Source organism: Fonsecaea nubica (genome assembly GCF_001646965.1).
Source record: "Fonsecaea nubica strain CBS 269.64 chromosome Unknown Scaff69, whole genome shotgun sequence".
NCBI classification, from domain to species: domain Eukaryota; kingdom Fungi; phylum Ascomycota; class Eurotiomycetes; order Chaetothyriales; family Herpotrichiellaceae; genus Fonsecaea; species Fonsecaea nubica.
The window spans coordinates 6,772-26,858 of NW_019173742.1; the positions used below are offsets into that span (position 1 = coordinate 6,772).

Consider the following 20,087-nt stretch of genomic DNA (forward strand, 5'->3'; position numbering starts at 1 on the left):
AACTCTCCAAATTATCGGCTGTGGAATGTTGTCGTGACAAATGCTGCCTGAGACACGTCACTGGCTGTTGCCTACTGTTCATCTGTTGATCGTGACGGTGTCACAACAGCTTGACAGATGGAAGTGAATACGAAGTTTGGAGGTGAAAATGGTGCCTGGCAACATGAAGACGAAAAGGGGGTGCCAAGAATGGAAAGCTTGGACTACGTCAGAGGACAACCGGATTCCGAGGATTGCTCAGCAACTATCCGACCTCGCCGACTCCTCAGCCACCCAGCCTGTTGATGGAAGCGACGAGAGCTCAAAATACTTGATGGATACGAGGTGTTCTGTTAACTAACGACCGCCGAATCTACAGATCATCATCTTTGCTCTGTGGGCAAATCGAATACAAGCTCGTCTGCCATCCCGGTGTTTGTTGATGTCCCACCCTGCAGGCGGCGTCCAAATGGTCAGACTGTGATATCAGCACCGAGGGACATGATCTCAACCACCTTTACGGCTCTCAGGGCTCTCAAGCTTCTTCTACCTTTGGACTTGTGAAGACCTCCCAGCAGAATCCCCGTGAACATGGCGAAAGGTAGAAGCATGGTTTCTGAGCGGCCACGTTTCAGCCCTCCAACGTCAAAAATTTCTATCTTCGTCTCCTTTTCATTCTCTGTTTAGCGAAGATTATAATATAGTTCTTCCATATCGCCCCTGGCCTCTATGCTCGGCTTGCTTTGTTTGTCCGCAATATCTACTGCTTGAATAGCTTGACCCTAACCATACCTGTAAGATCCGAGAACAAGCTAATATGACTTGTGGTAGTATTCTTGGACAGCTTCGATCACAGGCTTACATGTATCTACTACCTTGAGAGCGTTATGACCTCCAGAAGGGACCACACAGCAGTAAATCCATCATCTCAGAATTTGCAGGCGTAATACCATGGAGGGAAAGGACCAAGTAACACGATTTTCTTTTCTACAGCGCTCTACTGTAGCCTAAACTCTCAGTGCTGGGCATATTAGTGCTAGTATATCATTACAAGCACACAAGAAACTATCACTAGAGAGTGTGCCCGTACGCTCTATACACAATGGCAAATGCAGATCAACTGTTTTCTTTCCTTTAAGCCTGACACGTGACTGTGGCTGTGACGAGGCTGAATGGCGGTGTTTTGCGGCTTGTAAAAAGTGGTATGAGCTCTGAAACTCGCTGGCCAATCATCATCTTCCCGAACCTCAATCGCAGTTTCGACAACTTTGGACCTTTGACCTCTGTGCTCTTACAACTCCTCTCCCATCGACTCTCACCTCACATCTCAACGGCCTCCACCATGTCGGTCGCACGCGCAGCTTTCTCTCTCGCTAGGCGTGTGCCTATGTCAGCTGTCCGCGTCGCTCCCCGAACATTCACCACCATCACAGCTCGCCGTACGTACAATTGAACCCTCGAAGCTTCGACGATCTACTCGGAGAAGCTGTTTCGACATTGACTGCCTCATCGGAGCTCGACTGACTGATATGGATGCTTACAGGAGCAAGCAAGTTTGATTTGAAGCCCGGCGATCCGGAGGGCAAACTTCTCCCTTTTGAAGGTAAGGACCCTCATGAGACAGCCTCAGAGTTGGAAGACCTTGTACCCCAGAGAAATTACAAGTGCAAAGGGAAAACATACTGATCTTGGCAACTCTGCTTCTCCAGAAATCAAAACCGAAGCCGATCTCCTTCCACCTGGTGCCGCGCCTGGTACCGTCCCTACCGATCTCGAACAAGCAACTGGTCTGGAACGTCTCGAAATCTTGGGAAAGATGCAAGGCATTGACATCTTTGACATGTCACCACTCCCGTCGGATAGAATTGGTATGTTTTCTTGAGAATGGCTAGCTCCAGGAAAAATGGAGCGGCGGTTGTGTTCCTCGACAGACACGCTTACAAGATTGTGTTGTTCAGGTACATTCGAGGATCCCATTGCAGTGAAATCAGCTGGAGCCGAGTACCAGGTCGGCTGCACTGGCTCTCCCGCCGACTCACATGTTGTCAAATGGCTCGTGGTATGTCGCACCTCTTTCCAATTCTCTATCGCGCTCTCAACGCCAGCCCACTCAACCGTAGATTCTGACTAACACCTTTTCTCTTCTTCCTCCTTGATCAGATGACCCGCGACCGTCCCTTTGAACGGTGCCCGGAGTGCGGGAGTGTCTACAGAATGGACTACGTCGGAGCGCCAGACTCTCACGACGACCACGGCCATCACGGCGATCACCACCACGGTCCCACCTACGAAACACCAAAGACCATGGCTGATTTCGTCAAGCCAGAGTACTGGTACCGATAAGCAGAGGAAGCGTCAAGATTTGAGGGCTGGTGTATCGAGCGAAGATGTTTGCTGGGGGAAGAAGGAAAAAACTGTACATAAATGAGGTTGCAAGGCTAGTCGCGGTGAGAGGATCAATCAATCCATGTGCACTTTGCCATTGAGGACGATCATGGTATAGTATATGCTATGCTATGCTATGCTAGTTCTCTATTCGGTTTTCCTTTCATGTCAGAGGTTGTCTCCGCCAGTCACGCCATACCACACCGTTCATCTGTCCTTTGTGCATGGCATGTCCCGTTTCAGGATCTCCTTCACGTGCTATACCGTGTCCTTCCAAGCTGTAAACCTCCCCTGTTCCAGCGCCTGATGTCCCGTCCCCTCCCGTTAATCCCAGGCTATCACTCACCACCGCCGCCGGCCGGCCGCCTTGATCCTGTCATCTACGTAACATGGCGCATATAAAATACCCGAATATCAGGCACTGGATAAGCGCAAATGTGGGCGGGCTGTCAAGACGTTGATATTCAAGTGGAAGTTCAGGGAAGTATTTCTCAAAGGAACATTTCTCTTTCGACCTAGAGTTTGGTTTGGATTATATATTCGTAGATAGCTGGGACCGACCGATACGATAGGTGTGGTTTACTTGTATGCACAGCCCGTTCCTCTCGAAGAGTCAGGCACGCCACGCTTCTGTCTTGATGTCTTTCTCTCTGTCACGAATCATCTGTGCGTGACATGGGCGGAAGGAGGGAGAAAAGACCTAGACGTGTAAGGACTTACCTGCTTGCTTGCTCCATCTATTCGCGAACTGTCCGGCCAGTCATCCGTTCGTCGACACCAACGAACGACCAGCTTCCCGGCTGAGATATCCTCCTGTTTAATGCTCCCTGTCCAGCACTGTTCGACGCCACCAATGTGACTGTCTTGTTTGCTCAACGGTGCTTTGGTTTGTCCGCCATCTCGACGGCCAAAAATGGACCAGATTGTGTCCTCCTGGCCGAAGCCTCGAATGGGTTCTGCAGAGATGATCGCCTGTGAAAGAGCGGGTATACAAGAAACGTGACAGCGGCAGTCACTTGCTGGGTGGCAAGGATAATGTCTGGGTCAGGTTTATGCGGACCGTTGAATGACATCCTGCGCGCTTTGGAGGAGTATAATGCGGTGTTCGAGAGGCGCCCGCGTGCGCTCTGTTTTCGCAATATCCTTTGAACAAACCAACGTACGGTGGCTAACGATTCCAGGAGGACGTTTTTGCTTCTTCAGTCGAACGATCGCCCGGTACCGAACAAAGAGTTCATCTCAAATCCCAACTGTCAGCTATTCTCGATTCTCGCACTCTTTTTGCGCCAGTTCGCAAGATTTAGGCAAACGTATGTTCAGCATGATGGTGCTGTGGACTCTTGTCTCAGGCAGGTACTTGTGCCCTCTTTTGGTAATGTCTCGAAATTTTGCGGCGAAGTAGGCCCAGGTCCTCACTTCGAAGCCTTGTTCATGTCCATAATGCAATAAGCCCAGAATAGCTGGAGGGCCTCGGCTGAGAGGCCTTTTCGTTGTCCTTCTCTCTGCGTTTGGTACCCTTGATATCTCGTACATTTTCCGACAACAGAGACACAGCCTAAGGACAAACCGGCATACCTCTCCAAGGTTAGGTTGACTGCTACCAGAGGGATGCTGGCGCTTGTTCCTTTCCCCGCTGTGATTGCGGCGTAGGTTGTTCGCACGGGAAATCTACTCCTTTGATGGACCACCTAGCCAGATGGCGTTGCTCTTTATCCTCCCAACAGCGGTGAGTCGCGCCATCTTGTGATTGTTCAGCCCCTCTGCAGACCAGTTTCGTGAACAGTGCCTGCCTCCACTGAAACGGACCTTTGACTGCCTTGCATGCCGCCTTCCCAGCAAACGAAGCAGTGAATGAAGCTGCCTTCGGTGTGAACGGTTCATAACCCCACCATCATCAAGATGCATCCCCTGGACGCCGGTGTAGAGGACAAATCGTGGAATGGCACCTGAATAGCCCACCAAAGAAATCCAGCAAAAATAGAATGCCTTCGAACCAGAAACAGTCCAAGATTGGCAAGAAATGGAAGCGCCCTCACTCAAACATACAGCCCGTCCAAGGAACCGTGCAAGTATGCGAATATTCCTCCATGAGCTCTGTCCGTTGCTAACATGGCTCCAGGAAACCGATACCATCCGACCTGAAGGGTATGGCAATGACTCGTGTAGAGACTATGACAAGACGAAAGAGAAACCAAAACGGGACGAGAGCAAGGCTGCCAAGAAAGGGATCAGAGAGAAGGCCTGGGGCTGGGCCAAGAAAGGCTGGTCTCGGATTCATGGCGATGGGGGAAGCAGTACCGAGACTGGAAGTATGGGGCAACGAGCCTAATCATATCGGTGGTATCATGTACTGTCAGCTGATGCAAGGGATCGGGTAAGAAACGTAGACCTAAACCTGAGGCGGTGCTGTGGATGAGAGGTCGCCCGGGGAGGACGGCATGTACATCTTGTGCGACGGGAATGTCTCCAAGGCTCGAGAGCGAGAGTTAGCCTCGTGCGACTGACGGCGTGTAACAATGCACCACTGCAGCCTGTGTCAAGCACGACAACCATGGATATCTCTTGGGGCTTTTCCTGTCTTCGATCTTGTCTTCGAGTAAAGCAAAACGTGAATTGTAACAAGGGATTCCAGCTGGAGCCGCGATATGCCAGTCGACGACCTCGAGAAAGGAACTCACACCACCGATGAGTGTCCAGAGAGTGTCAGCAGTGAGTCCATCTGACACATTCAGACACAGAAATAACAGAATGAATAGACTGGAGTTGCTTGCGTCGCTTCGTCAGTATAAGTCGCCATCTCCAGCATCAGAAACATGATAGAAAGGTCCCGGAGGAGGAAAACACCGACGTTCGCGCCCGTAAGTGCTGCCAAAGGTCGTGATCACGTCTCTGATGTATGGATATTAGTCGAGTGTGCCGTCGGAGGATGGCCGAGAATAGCGACCGTCGTCGACAGCGATCCCAACTTTATGATCTATCGCCGGTTCGGATTCTTGAGAACACGGCTGCTGCTGTGGCATCAAGACATCCTCCGAGAAATGGAGTCCCGGCTCGATTACCAGGACATGCAGGACGCCGGGTCAGCGAAGACACGACGATACCTGTCGAACCGGGACGGCGACGACATGCGATCCCCAGCCGTGCGTCGAGTCTTGTTCCAGGAGCTCGACGCACAACTGAAGGCTTACGGTGTGCCCTTTGCCTGGTCTCGATGTATTTGAGATGGAACGAGCTGACCGTGGCAGTTAAGACGATCTTTTGGTGCGTTCCGCAACACTGTATCAGTGGCAGAGACCTTGCGACGAAGATCGCGAGAGCATCGTCAGTCTGATCCACAACGACGGGAGCCTCGCGCACCGGGACCGGAGCTGGATCAGGAAGATTGACGACTTGATCGTGCTTGGTGGAGAACCAAACTCTTCCTGGGTCCATGGCCTGGTCAGCCACCTCTTTACATGGACCAGCAAGTCCTTGGTCCGAGTATGAAGCCCTTCTGCCGCATTTCTGTTATCGTCCCGAGATTCAGGGCCGAGGCTGAGACTGACCTGGGCAAAATAGTGCTTGTTGCGCAACAAAGTCCAGAACCGGAAACTCGAAGGTTCGACGATCCACGTCCAACTGTTTGAGAGACAGCGATTCAACCGGGTCGTCGGGTTCCTGTACACCATCGCCATCGCAGCCTTGATCATGGGCCCAGTCCTGGTCCTCTATAGGTTGAGACACCTCGACGGGTACGCGCAGAACTCGTTGGCGTTTGCCTTTACCATCGCGTTCGCATTGCTCTGCTCCACGGCGACGGCTGCAAAGCAGCACGAGATCTTTGCGGTGACTGCGGCGTGAGTGCATCGCCTCGTATTGATCCTATCTTGAGTAAACTGACTGACTCTTTGCAGTTATTGCGCCGTCCTTGTAGTCTTTACCTCTCAGAACACAAATGGTGAAGCACAGACTCTGCCCACGACGGTTCCACAGTCATCTTCATGAGCGATGGCTGGCAATAAATGAGGAGGAGTGACAATTCAGTCCGGAAGTCTTGTCTGTCTTATTCTGATTTGATAGGAACCGTTGAGGGACATTTCGTATTGGAGAATGCAGACCACTAGTGCGTATCTTCTGACCTTATGTGCCGAGCCTTGAATAGAGGGTTATAATTAATATACTTGGGTCTTGGGGAAATTTGAGGTTTGTCCACGGGGAGCCTCTGAACAGCGTCGTGTTTGGAAATGAATTGATTCAGTTTTTCTTCGCAATAGTTGAAATCGGATCCCGGTATCATTGGCATGGTTTTCCTCAGAGGCGGAATACAAATCGATGAGCTGTAAAGGTGGAATGTGTGGGATTCTAAGAGACTGATCGTGTCTCCTTTGAGAGCACAGAGATACATCAACATGCCGCAAGATATTGAGAGTGCCAGAGTACTAGCAGAAGGTCTAAGGATAGCCTTATAGGTCTTCGCTCAGGCAATCCACCGTTGTAGAAGGCTCTTCTTTATAGACCGTACCCCCGAAGGGATCCAACAGAGAAAATTGCCATCTTGCGCTTCGCGACACACAGAAAGACGCTCACTTTCTCGCATTACAGGAACAATGGGGGAATGTAAATATTTTAATGAATGACATCTCAGGTATAAGGTACATTTGAGGCCTTGAACACATACCAATACAATAGACAGGGCTCAAATGCCACCATGCTTACTCATGTCAAGCCTTCTGCATGGTACATGCGGTGGGCAGGTATAGTAGCAAACCCGGGCTTCGGTCCGAGCAATTGTTGGCGGCTTTCGTCCCGGGTTGAGCGTCTAGTCGTGGCTGGTGGTTGGATCCCAGGCGCAAGGAGCATAGGAGTCGGGAAAATGAAGGCTCTTCATATCTTCTTCATCAAGCTCAAAGTCGTAAATAGCGGCGTTCTCCTCGATTCTGCTGGGAGTGACACTCTTCGGCAATGGTACATAGCCCTTTTGTAAGCTCCATCGTAGCAATATCTGCGCCCAGGTCTTGCCATGTTTCTCGCTAAGTTGTTTCAGAACTGGCTCGTTGGCACGCTCGCCGCGGACGACGGGACAGTATGCCTCGATGACGACGTTCCGCTTGCGACACCATTCCACAATGTCGTCGCGCGGAAGCCACGGATGGATTTCCCATTGACCAACGTCGATGGTGCCGCCAACTCCAGAGGTCTTGATGTACTCTTCCAACTCGTCCAGATGATGTACACCATAGTTGGAGACGCCAATGGACCGAATCTTCCCAGCTTTCTGAGCTTCGGCGAGCGCTTTCCATGCCCCGCACCGGGCTTCTTTGCCACCGTACGGAGAGTGGATGAGGTACAGGTCAATATAGTCGAGGTTGGTCTGAAAAAAGGATGACTCAATCGACTTCTTTGCCGCCTCGTAGCCCATACTCTTCGGTGGGACTTTGCTGGTGAAGAAGATTTCTTCTCGCTTCAGCCCAGAACCGCGAATCGCATCCGCACAGGGTTGCTCGTTGCGGTACGCGCGTGCGGAATCCACATGGCGGTAACCAACGCGAAAGGCATGCAGTGTCACCTCTTCGCACGTCGCCGCAGGAGTCTGGTAAACACCATAGCCCAGAGCAGGAATCTCGTAGCCGGAGTTCATCCGGTACGTGGTGTTGATGTCGAATTTGGTGGGGATCTGGGTGGCCATTGTCCGTCTGTTTCTCTCGAGCGGAGTGATCTTCCGGAGGATTGTTTGTTGGAAACGAAGGGTACGTCCGCTCAAGGGTGGCATTTGTAGACGAGGCAAAGGACGATAAGCCGAGATGATCAATGGAATGATGGTTTGTATCAGTAGATGCGGAGATGTTCACGCAAAGGGTCAATTACTCTGTCAATTGTCAATTAGGCTGGGCTGGCTGGCAAAGCTGGTTCGGGAAATCACCGAGACTTTAATATTATTCCTGTCTGACATGGGATTTCTTGCAGCGATGTGAGATGCGAGCGACACTGATATGAATCCGTCTATCAGATCCGCGGATGCTTCTTGAGTTGCTGATCTTGCTCAGAGGGCACATTGTTTCTGCGTCTCTCAAATACATTTGGATCTACCCAGATATACAGCTACTCGCTTGCTTGCTTATCATTCAACACCTTCATCGTCAAAGAGAATCAGATAGAGCGCTAAACTCGCCTTAACCCTGCAACACCTTCAAACTCAAGATTGAGCATGCAACCCCCTTCGCTATGTATAGATCAAAATCCCACAGGTTTGCTAAAACATGGCGACAGAAAAGAAAGAGTCCATGTTATACATAGAAATGCTTTACAGCCGTGGCGACGAATCCTCGCGCCAATCTTCGCCACTGTTCAACACTTTGTTTCCGGGCTCATCTAGCCTAGGGACGTCATCCTCGTCGTCCACAAAAGTGTCATCTTCCAGCATCGGATTGGCTTCGGGGTTCGACGACTTTGATGCCCGTTTGCCCTTATCATGGTCCTGCAATGTGTCGTCCGCCGAGATAGATATGCCTCGTGGACCCCAGCGGTTGACCTTCGGTTGCTGAGGGTTCTCATTGTTGTCGTCGTCACCAGCTTCTGTGTCCTGTTCCGGTGTTGGTCGGGCAGGGTTGATGACCCTGTTGACCAACCAGCCTTTCCGCAAGTCCTCTGCATCGACGATGCCACCGCCTCGCAGCTTGACTCTTTGCCTCGTCCAGTAGACCCACGCGAAGTCTATATAGAACGCAGTTTGAACAATGCCAAAGATGACCGAAATGGCATCAGGTTTCGACGGCGTGAAAGCCCGGTAGATCCAATTGAGAAGATAGAATGCTCGGTAGGAGCCTAGAGTGACGAGGTAGAAAGAGTCAATGACAGTCGGGACGGTGGTCTGTCGGAGGAGGAGAAGCTGCGGGAGAACGCAGACGGATTCCAGGATAATGGAGAACGTCCACAGGACTTCGGTAAAAGTCGTCCGGCGCGGTCCGTTAAAGGTCAAGCAGACCAGAGGAGCAGCAAGCATTGATGCTGCGGTGGCATAAGCACCCCATTTCCAGGCCTTTTCTCGCTCGCGGGTCCGCGCAAAGACTCGAGTCATCAAGATGATGATATAAATTGAAGACCAGATATAGAAGTTCTTGAGAATGAAATTCCACCATGATGCAGACGGCGGGACCCAGAACAGGTCGAGATAACGGGTGACGAAGACGGCAATATAGAGGATTTGGGTCAGCAAAGAGACGCCTGCGGGCTCGTTAGTTTGACTTGTTCAGTGAGGGGGCGCCCAGACTGTGTGATGAATCTGACCTTCGGCACTCTTGTTGGAATGGATGGCCCAGATGAGGATAAATTTGGAGGCGGTATGGGACACATCGCCCAGGATGCGGAAGATATTCATGTTCATCGTTGGCGAATCGACATGGCCAGAAAGAGCAGAGTGACTGTCGATTCAGGCTCGGCCCCCGAGAAATGGCAGAGTAACAGAATGTGATCCTGCAAGTCTAGGTCCCTTGTGAATTGAGAGTAGAAGAACCCAAACCAACAACCCAATATTGCTTTCGGGGAGAGGGAATTGGTCCTGAAGTGTGAATTGAGGCTGCCTGCGACGGGTGAAACGCGGCTTGACGGGAGAGGAGCAACGCTGAGGCTGAATGTCTTGGCTTGCCAGCGCGGTGCGCGGGAAAGAGGCGCTGCTGGTTGCTGCTTTTAAGCCGCTCTGCGCACGAGGTACCTCGTACCTACCTAGCACCCACCTAGTACAGAGTATCCCTGTACTGAGTAATTACATTCGTACTGCACTCGAATTCTTCCTCCTTTCCAATACCATGTCTACTGGTAAAGATCTGCAAAAGCAGATAAACGCTTGTCAATGTCCTCTGACTCGTCTATGTTGTACCTGTTCACAGCACCAGGAGAACGCTGTAACCTCACTAGACCTTCCCCAACGTTGCTAACCGATGCGTTCTAGGACATCCCTATCCACGAAGCAAGTAGCCAAACCAGCTGCCCTCCTCTCGTCCTGCAGTCTTCTCAGTGTCTTCTCCACATCGTCTCGGTGACCATCTCCCATTGGGATTCCCCGCGAGCAGTGAAATGTGATATTGGGTCGATTTTAGACGACCGGCATTGGTCAAGTGTTATGCGCGACCACCTTGTTGACCAACTCGCCGCATCTGAACATGTACGATACGGCATACTGTCGTTGAGCACCTCGTACTGTCTAGGGATCTCGCCGGCCCCCACAGCATAACCCTTTGCGGTCAGATTCACGATCCTTCCGGGGAGCCGGGTGTGGCCTTCTCTAGTCTATTAGGCTTGTTTTAGGTGGCTGGGGCTTTCGACTCTTTACTGCTATCACTCGTTAAGCGACCTGTGCATGCATCTCCACCAACCCTTGACTGTATTGCGAGTCTGCATGTCACGACAACACCCTGAAGCAATTGCAACAGCGATCTTCCTAGCCATGGTGAAAGCTTTGACTTGTTGCACGCTCCTACTAAGGAAACAAAACGCCTTCGGCTGGTAGCGAACGACTTATCCTCCCGGTGGGGAACTCGATTTCCGCGAGCGTCAAATAAACTTCCAGGTCTCTAGAGCCAGTCAATAGGTGTGAAGAGACGGGTACACACTTGCGGCCCAAGCTCAGTCACCATAGGGTATCAGGGCATGAGGGTTCCCCGGAATCCAAAAGACCAAGCAATCGCCCAAGAGCGCAATCAATGGCGTGCGGCAATCCCTGTCTCGGAGGGACTTTGCGGATCCTCACTCCTCTCTGATATATTCTCCCCTGCAAGACCTCCTGCACGGCAAGGCGACCTTCAATAGTCAACGGCACCATTACTTGACCATTTTTGAGGTCTCTAACTTCTGCCTTTATTCCCTGTCGTTTTGGCCCCAGTCTGGTGGCATTGCAACGGAGAATTAACCGCCCAGATGCTCTGGCGCTTGTTGGACCACGCACGGCCTAACATCATTCGCCAACACTTTCTCTAAGGCAGAATCTCAGCACACAATGGGTCAATGACCCCAGGGTTGGGTTGATCCTCTCCCCTCCATTATCTCACAGTATTTCACATGTGCTTGAGCGACCATATGTACGAATGGGTAGGTGGCTTGGGTTTCGGTGGCCACATCTATGCGGGAGCGACGTGGACCGTGTGCCAGAGGTCCTGGAAGCCTGCAAGAAGCGCCCCGCCTCCAGATCCTTATGCTCTTTAGCATTGGGAGATGTTTTCTCTTTTCGATCATGGCGCTGGTTGGGGAAGTGGTGTTCTCGTCCCGCCGCGGGTATAGATCAGACAGTGTGGGAGTCTGTCCGAAGACCACTCTACGGTCAGCTCAGCTCTTTGGCTGCATGAACCCCATTGCCCATGCCCCATGCACTTACGACCCTCTCTATATGCACGCCTAGAGGGTCCGGCTGCCCTAAAGCTCATGTGCAAGCCCACTTGCATCGGTACCAGCGGCTATTCCTCTGCTCAGAGTGATCGAAACATCCTACACCTGGCTTGACAAAAGCCAATAACTCCACTCTTACAAGGTCTTTATCTGGCCACATAACTGCAAAGCCAGCATCAGTCTGCCTTCGCGTCTCGGGGAGGCAGACTGGAGGTAATATTCTGCTCGTTGCTGAAGCCATATAACACGGAATTGAGCGCGGATGCTGGAATGCCAGAGATTCACACTCTCGCCTGCACGCCCTTTCCAACCTCGACTCTCTTCTGGAAACGGAGGATTCGCTGTTTGGGTGCGAATACTTCGATAAGTCTACCTACAACCATCATCCATTACACAACTGTCTTATAGCTCCCTCTATCGACAGAACGATCTCCAGTCCTTTCGATGGCACCTCCCGTCCTCCCTTCACCTGAAGGTAGATCAGCCTCGCGGTCTCCGCGGATGCTGAAGTCTCGCAATCCATCGCGGAGGGACAAAATTCGTCAAGGCAAACTCATACGCAGCTGGACGGATGAAGAGGTCCGCTTGATGGCTCTACTTCTTACGCCCAACACTGATGTTCAGCAGGAATCCTTTCTATTCCGGAGCCGGACACAGGGCCAGAAGGTTCCTTACAAGCATATCGCCAACCGTCTAGACAAGACTGAGCTCGCGTGTCGTGTCCATTGGCACCACATGACGGTTGGTCGGAAAGGCCACCGCGCAGAGGAATATGACGATGACAATATCTCTGACCATAATAGTGAAGGAGGAACTCCACCGACCGTCCCTTCTGCAGCCCAGGTTGGAACGCACAGCGGCTCCAACAACACCCAACAAGAAGCGATTCTCACACACCCGACGACTCCAAAACCGTGTGCACTACCGAGTTTCGAAACTTTTATTCGAGATACATTTCACCGACGCAGTATATCGTCGCCAGGATCACTTGTTCGTGATGATGTGGACAATGGCGCAAGAGAAACAGATCTGCCAAACGGCAGCAGAACATCTCGGACACTTTCTGGGTCGTGGCTGAGAGACCTTGGAGCCACTAGCACATGCCTTCAGCCTCCAGTTCGAGATCCACTCAACCAGTTTGGCCTTTCTCGACTTCCCCCAGATCAGCACGGAAACCCTTCGCACTTCGGACCTAAACCCCTGTCAGTTAGGCCTGCAGACTCTTCCCAAACTGTTAGGGACAGGCCGGGGCATTAACGCTCTGGCACGAGGCTATATCATCTATTCATAGGTGTGCTAAACGGCCCTTGGATCCAAACAACTGTGGGCCATTGTCACAGTCGACCAGGCACGAATTTTCTCTCTACGTTTTTGAGATTGCCGCATTCTTGTGGGTATTCAGTTGTCGATGGGCACGGTAGGGAATTTCGGCTTCAGCATCGATCGGGTTGTTCTGGGAGCCGGTTGTCTGCATTGTTCTTTTTCTTTTCTTTTCGAGTTCAGAGACCCCGAAGTGCAAGATGCGAACGAAGAACCTTTCGTGGTTAGAGCTACCAAGGATTCTGCATCGAAGAGCCTTCACTTTTAATGACAAATTCAATTCATCAGCTCGTCCTCGACTACCTCGATTGAGGTATCCCGTGGTTATTTCCAGGCTCCCATATCCGCGCTTCTTGGTCCCTCAGATTACAACGTCTTGTTCACAGCAGGTTACCCAGTCGACAGATGAACCATGGTTGAAATTCTCACAGTCTGTTTGGCGAAGAGCTACATATGGGTTTCCAGCCTCACTCCGCGCCTCCAAAACCAGCAGTCGAGACAGTGACATAGGGCGACAGCGACAGGTGGAAGTTATTTTCCGCGGGGTCAAGCGGGAAGATGCTTTCTCAGCGATGGAAGTTGACCTCAAGGATTTCTTAGCAGAGCAAGTTTGACACCGATTTCAAATCCTGGGGTACGGCAACCAAACTCGGTCGATCCTCGAGGGTCTCTCAAAAGACAAATTATACGAGGCTAATCCTAAGCCCGTGGTGACGACGCTGACTCGCCCACTAAACGCCGGCATAAAGGTCGGTCGAATGAATTCATCCGTCGGCGAGCCGCCAACCACCAACACTTCCAACCACTGTGCATGAAACACTGGGGGAGCTAAGGAAATACGAGCCCGCGACCGGCCGCAAGTCCGCCGCTGAGGTAGGCCACGACTACCAGAACACGAATAATCTCCCTTTCGAGTTCCCTGGCGGCGGGGTGCTATTTCCACAGATGGACCTACTGTGTACCACCCAGATTTCCGAATGTGGCCAGTGATTGTTATCAGGGTGTCTGATGACAAATCGTCAACCACGGCACTTCACAATGGCGCAATCCACATGGGCACAAATGCGAATGCATCAAGGCAAACGTTAAAATATAAAAGGGACATCTCCCACAGAAACACGCTGAAAGGTCGAACTTGTCTGATACCAAAGGACAACGAGAGCTGAAGCCGATTGACGTCACTTTTCCCCTAGAAATTCAGCCTGATTTCTATCTCCTGTTTCTCTGAGTTTCTTCTGCTCTCCCCACACTGTAGGGCCGGCAACTTCAAAAGGACGAGTATATTTGAGAACTCCAACAATCACCATTACCCCTCCAGTCGACCCCGAGAGAAAGCAGGAAGCAGCTCACTAAATCAACACCCGATATGGCGCCCCAAGGTATCAAAGTTGTGTTCGGCACCGCAGCAGTTGGCAATCGTGAACCGTGGATTGCTGAAGACTATCTCAACAAGTCATTCTCTACTCTCTTGGCCCATGGCTGCACTGTCCTTGACACTGCTCAGCTATATGGCGAATCAGAGAAACGTCTCGGCGAGGTCAAGGCAGGAGAGAAATTTACCATCGATACCAAGTGGCAGGGAGGATGGCAGACGGGCTGGGCGACCAAGGAAAACATCGTCAACTCGGCTAAGCAGAGCATAGAGAAATTGGGTGTCAAGCAGGTCGACATCTTCTACATCCACAGCCCCGACGCCGCCGTGCCTCTTGAGGAAACTCTTGCGGGCGTCAACGAGGTCTACAAGACTGGGGTGTTCAAGCGATTTGGCCTGTCCAACTACTCTGCAGCTGATGTCCAAAAGGTCTACGACATCTCCAAAGCCAATGGCTATGTCCTTCCCACCGTTTACCAGGGTAACTACTCTCCGGTGGCTCGTCGACAGGAGACTGAGCTCTTCCCCACGCTGCGGAAATTGGGCATCGCATTCTACGCATATTCACCGTTGGCCGGAGGATTTCTTACCAAAACTGCCCAGCAGATCAAAGATGGCGTGGGCCGTTTTGCCGAAGAGGCTCTCGGGGGCATGTACCGACAGATGTACATGAAGCCATCCTATCTCGAGGCTCTTTCCAAGTGGGAACAGATCGCCAATGACGAAGGTTGTTCGCGAGCTGAGCTTGCCTATCGCTGGGTCACTTACAACAGCCCGTTGAAGCCAGAACATGGGGATGCCATTATCGTGGGCGCGAGTTCAGTTGAGCAGCTTGACCAAACGTTGACAGGGCTTGAAAAGGGGCCTCTGAGCAGCAAGGCTACTGAAGGAATTGACAAGGTTTGGGAGGAGATCAAGCATGAGGCGCCTTTGGACAACTTCACTCGCTGATGAAACCGGGATAGAAAACTTTGTACTGGGCGAAGGCGAACCAGGAGGCAAAGGAGGGGTATTGGTCGCCAATGGGCAAAAGTGAGGTGGTTATTAGACCTGCTTTAGAAGTGCGCGGAGGGTTAAGGGGTTTCTGGGCCCCAGGCTAATAAAATAGACCAAGAAAGCAACTTGGCAGTACGAGTTTGATCATGTTTTCAGTCCCCGTTGGAAGTATCAGCGTTGATCGAATTGTAGGGATTTGGGGCGTGTTAGGCAGCAATTGACTGCGGGGGGGAGCAAACGAGGGGAACGAGTCCCTCATATCCATCCCTTACATCCTTACAAACCTCTCCCCCCTTGACCGCTACAAGATGGCTACTGGGTGGACGTGGATATCCAATGGATGACGAGCTTCTCGAATTCGCCCTCGTCTGTCGGCTGCATGCAACCCTCAGTTCCTGCAGGGGCCTGGAACAATTTCGATTGCATCTCTACCATCAAAGTCTGATCCCGCGCTTACACGAACAGAGGCTGAGGGGCAACCAATCTTGGCCTCCACAAATGCTGACCGACTGGCATTACTCCAGACCCAAGACAGAATTCTGTTGGTCACGCTGAAGACACCATCTCTCTGATTCTTCTTTCTTTCCCCATGACCATGATCACAAGGCCTTCTTCTCGTACCTGTGTCTCGTCGGATTGATGGAAATGCGCTTTTTCTCTAGCCTTCAGCATCTCGTTTATCTTTATGCGTTCGTCATTCAGTTGACCAGGTTTCCCTAGGCGATCATGCTTTTCAACACCACGATCCCAAAATGCGCGTCATAGTCTTGCTACATATCCTCCTCCAAAACGCCTGGCTTGCGTGCGGCGGAACGATTGAAAGAGGTGGACATGGAGAATACAACGGTCACTCTGCTGGTCTCTCAAGCCAGGACCTGCTGACGCCCGAGACAAGAGGAGGAGAAGAGACCACATCGTGGAAAGACACTGTGCCAGGAGTCCTTGGTGACATGTTGAACGCCTTGGACGTCATGCAGGATTCATATTTCGACATCTTCACCGGAACGTGGCCAGATGCCATCGACTGGACTTCTGCTGTCATGGGCACACACGTCTCGGCCACCCTCGCTAGCATTGTCTCCTCGTTGGATGCGTCTTCCACAGCCACCTGCTCTGATATGCTCTCCTGGCAAAACATCGTAGATCGATATTACGCGCACACGACCGTCTTCTATTTTGGCGAGAATGCTTTTGCTTTACGAAATCAAGCTTACGATGACATGCTCTGGGTTGTTCTCGGCTGGATCGAGAACCTGAAATTTGCAGAAATGTACACTTTGAAACACTGGGATTTTCTACAATCAGGAAGGCGCGGCGATTCGGGCACCGGGTGGCATGGTCTTCAGATCAGCCCGATGGCCGCTCACCGTGCCCGGATATTTTACGACCTGGCATCTGTGGGATGGGGTGAATCTCTTTGCGGAGGCGGCATGAATTGGAATCCATATTTGACGCCTTACAAGAACGCCATCACGAATGAACTGTTTGCTGCGGCTAGCATTGCTATGTACCTCTATCATCCCGGCGACAACAACACTTCGCCATATTTCGTCCAAGGCGGGACAGACTTCGCTAAGCCTCACGATCCTGCGTATCTGGAAAACGCCATCAAGAGTTACAAATGGCTTATGAATAGCCGGATGCGCAACCCCAGGTCCGGTCTCTATCAAGACGGGTTCCATGTCACTGGCTGGCGCCGATATCCCAATGGGACCGTCGACCCAGGCACTGGAAATTGCGACGAACTCAACCCCATGGTGTATACCTACAACCAAGGTGTGGTGTTGTCTGCCAGTCGTGGTCTGTGGCTAGCTACCGGCGCCCGAAGCTACCTGGATGATGGTCATGCACTTGTGGACAGTGTGATACGAGCAACTGGGTGGCCATACTCACGTCCAAACTGGAGCGGTTTGGGCCGTGCAGGAATACTCGAAGAATTTTGCGACCACAACGGGTATTGCAGTCAAGATGGTCAGACCTTCAAAGGCATCTTCTTCCACCATCTGTCTGAATTCTGTCGGCCATTGTGGCCACAAGAAGAGGCTTTCATAGCAACTCACAAAACTGCGGGTTTCGACAGAGCAGTTTACCAGTACCATCTCGCCCGCTGCGCTGCTTATGACAAATGGGTTTCCCATAATGCCAACGCGGCGGCCGCCACCCGAGATGCTGATGGGCACTTTGGCATGTGGTGGACTTTCGAGGAACCTGATGAAGACACAATGGCTCAGATCCGAGAAAGTACAGTTCTTCCGACTGGGGCGGACGACTACCTCAATCCTGTCCCAGAGACTGGGTCCACTCAGTTCATGAACTCGACTGATAGGAACGATCGAGGAAGAGGGCGGACGGTGGAAACGCAAAGCGGTGGGTTGGCTGTTCTGCGGGCGCAATGGAACTGGCAAGTTCATTTACAGCAAATTACGACCTAGGAAAGATGTAGTGCACATTTCCTGGATAACATAGTTGGTTGTGACACATCTAACAATGAGGTGTTTGAGCTTGAAATGGTTGAGCACCGTGCGGTATCTTTTGGCAGCGAGTTGACTCCCTCTAACCAACTTCTTTATTCTACTGTGTACCTTTGTCCGCGTGCTTGTCCCACACATTTAATTCGCACAAAGTCCCGTTGAGCAAGCTCTGCTGCAGATTGCCCTTTTCCTGTGCCACGACCAGAGCACCCAGTCAATCAGCAATACTCGAACCGAGGAAGCGAAAGGCCGAAAGCACAGATCAAAGCAGGCTCCCTCCCCTTCATCGGTTGCGAAGTTTGACAAACGTTTCTCTGTGCCCCTACAACACCGTCGGCAGTCATGCGAAAAGGCAAGCTCTCGGAACCGACGCTCTCCCTTTTCCCCTCCTCCATCGTACAGTTCGATTGGCTGCTCCACACTCTGCGTAAGGCGGGCTTACACCACGGTCAGAGGGACGACTGGGGGCGGCGAATGTCGGTGTGGAGGGCCTTAGCCCTTGCACGGGACACCTACTCCCTGGATGGATTGAATGGAGAAGGGCAGAAAGGTTTTCGGCAAACGTCTGAAAAGTTATATAAGGAAGATCTTTCTCAGCACTCGGAGAGTCAGACACAATCTTGAGACGGTCCTGGAATAGCACGACGACGATTGAGGTTCCCAGCAAAAGGAGAGACAAAAGGAAGACAAAATGGGCTTGATATCCAACATCTCTGCAGACTCGCCCTTCACCTTGGACAACGTCCCTTTCGGGGTCTTCTCGACAAAAGCAGATCCACGGCCACGCTGTGCGACGGCTATTGGCGACTTTGCTCTGGATCTTCGCGCACTCGGTCAATCAGGTTTCTTCAAGGACGCTTCAGTGGCCGATGCCCTTGGTCAGGTATGCAGAGAGTGATTGCCCATTGCATGGAGTACCAATGTCACATCAGCAGCAGCAGCAGCATCGTCGACTACTTGTTCCTGTGGTCTGCGAACAGAAACATTGTCAAGGCTCTAATCGGTTGATAGGCGACCTTGAATACCTTTGCGGCACTCCCAGCAAAGACGAGAACCGCCGTTCGCGACCAGATCATCTCTGCCTGCAAAGATGACAAGGTCCCAGACTCCTGCCTGCATAAGCTGGCAGAGGTGAAAATGCATCTGCCCGTGGCCATTCCCGAGTACACGGACTTTTTCTGCTCGCTTGAGCATTGCACCAACGTAAGTGGCTGCGCAACAACGGGCTGTTGTCTCCAACGCAATTTTCTTGTTGCTGAACATACCTTTAAGTGCATGCCTATAACCAACAGCAAAGTCCCCGAGAACTTCTATCATGCACCCTCAGCCTACAACGGCCGAGCATCCAGCATCATTCCATCGCCATCCCTGGTCCGTCGACCCAGAGGCGTGTACTGGAAAGCGGGAACAAAGGAGCCCACTTACGGACTGTCTCAGTTTATCGATTTCGAGTTGGAAATGGGATACATCGTGTCCAAACCAGTCCCTTACGGCGAGACAATCAAAGTGGATGACGCGCCAGACCACATCTTTGGCTTTGTGCTGTTGAACGACTGGTCGAGTCGGGACATCCAGATCTTCGAGATGCCGCCCTTGGGGCCGTTCAACTCGAAGTCCTTCGGTACCACAATCTCCCCTTGGGTCATCACGCTCGACGCGTTAAAGGAATTCCAATGTGCGCCCAAGCACGAGATCCAGCCGCTGGAGCACCTGCGATTCAAGGACGTGGAGCACGGCACATTTAACATCAAACTCGCGGCGTTCCTTGAGCGAGACGGCAAACGACACCAGATCTGCACGAGCAATCTGCGCTACCTATACTGGACCCCTTACCAACAGATCACCCATCATGCGTCGGCAAACTGCGGTCTGCGCACCGGTGATCTAATGGGCACGGGTACCGTCTCGGGCGATGGCAAGGATGAGAAGACGGGCAAGAAGTTCGAGCTGGGCTGTCTTTTTGAGGCGACACAGCACGCCAGTCAGCCCATCGCCTTGGAGGGGGGTGGGAATCTTGGATATCTCGAAGACGGCGATTCTGTGATCCTCTCCGCATGGTGTGAAGATGCCACTGGGCGGCGAGTGCTCGGGTTTGGCGAGTGTCGTGGGAGACTCGTGGGACCAGACGCGCCAATCTCTTGAGAGCTGTCAGAGGGACGACACATGGTAGTGTCATCAGATTATAATATAGGTATATAGCAGATGGGCCA

General features: G+C 51.9%; 7 protein-coding genes across 7 annotated transcripts; 5 read left to right on the forward strand and 2 right to left on the reverse strand.

The window, feature by feature from the left end:
* Nucleotides 1-1,321: 1,321 nt before the first annotated feature.
* AYO20_08544 (hypothetical protein) lies at nucleotides 1,322-2,322 on the forward strand (the record flags this gene model as incomplete). The annotated part of the gene is made up of 5 exons (XM_022646820.1): nucleotides 1,322-1,418; nucleotides 1,523-1,582; nucleotides 1,689-1,847; nucleotides 1,938-2,038; nucleotides 2,140-2,322. 5 exons carry the CDS (start codon nucleotides 1,322-1,324, stop codon nucleotides 2,320-2,322), a joined length of 600 nt encoding a protein of 199 aa, XP_022497156.1.
* A 2,687-nt stretch (nucleotides 2,323-5,009) lies between these two features.
* AYO20_08545 (hypothetical protein) lies at nucleotides 5,010-6,348 on the forward strand (the record flags this gene model as incomplete). The annotated part of the gene is made up of 6 exons (XM_022646821.1): nucleotides 5,010-5,073; nucleotides 5,121-5,222; nucleotides 5,272-5,553; nucleotides 5,615-5,844; nucleotides 5,923-6,200; nucleotides 6,258-6,348. The coding sequence occupies 6 exons, from the start codon at nucleotides 5,010-5,012 to the stop codon at nucleotides 6,346-6,348; spliced, it is 1,047 nt and encodes a 348-aa protein (XP_022497157.1).
* An 814-nt stretch (nucleotides 6,349-7,162) lies between these two features.
* On the reverse strand, nucleotides 7,163-8,029 carry AYO20_08546 (hypothetical protein; the record flags this gene model as incomplete). The annotated part of the gene is made up of 1 exon (XM_022646822.1): nucleotides 7,163-8,029. The coding sequence occupies one exon, from the start codon at nucleotides 8,027-8,029 to the stop codon at nucleotides 7,163-7,165; it is 867 nt and encodes a 288-aa protein (XP_022497158.1).
* A 615-nt stretch (nucleotides 8,030-8,644) lies between these two features.
* Nucleotides 8,645-9,724, reverse strand: AYO20_08547 (hypothetical protein; the record flags this gene model as incomplete). Its single annotated transcript, XM_022646823.1, has 2 exons — nucleotides 8,645-9,564; nucleotides 9,628-9,724. The coding sequence occupies 2 exons, from the start codon at nucleotides 9,722-9,724 to the stop codon at nucleotides 8,645-8,647; spliced, it is 1,017 nt and encodes a 338-aa protein (XP_022497159.1).
* Nucleotides 9,725-14,404: 4,680 nt separating this feature from the next.
* On the forward strand, nucleotides 14,405-15,361 carry AYO20_08548 (hypothetical protein; the record flags this gene model as incomplete). The annotated part of the gene is made up of 1 exon (XM_022646824.1): nucleotides 14,405-15,361. The coding sequence occupies one exon, from the start codon at nucleotides 14,405-14,407 to the stop codon at nucleotides 15,359-15,361; it is 957 nt and encodes a 318-aa protein (XP_022497160.1).
* Nucleotides 15,362-16,158: 797 nt separating this feature from the next.
* Nucleotides 16,159-17,838, forward strand: AYO20_08549 (hypothetical protein; the record flags this gene model as incomplete). The annotated part of the gene is made up of 1 exon (XM_022646825.1): nucleotides 16,159-17,838. The coding sequence occupies one exon, from the start codon at nucleotides 16,159-16,161 to the stop codon at nucleotides 17,836-17,838; it is 1,680 nt and encodes a 559-aa protein (XP_022497161.1).
* Nucleotides 17,839-18,568: 730 nt separating this feature from the next.
* On the forward strand, nucleotides 18,569-20,019 carry AYO20_08550 (hypothetical protein; the record flags this gene model as incomplete). Its single annotated transcript, XM_022646826.1, has 3 exons — nucleotides 18,569-18,760; nucleotides 18,889-19,080; nucleotides 19,150-20,019. 3 exons carry the CDS (start codon nucleotides 18,569-18,571, stop codon nucleotides 20,017-20,019), a joined length of 1,254 nt encoding a protein of 417 aa, XP_022497162.1.
* Nucleotides 20,020-20,087: the final 68 nt, after the last annotated feature.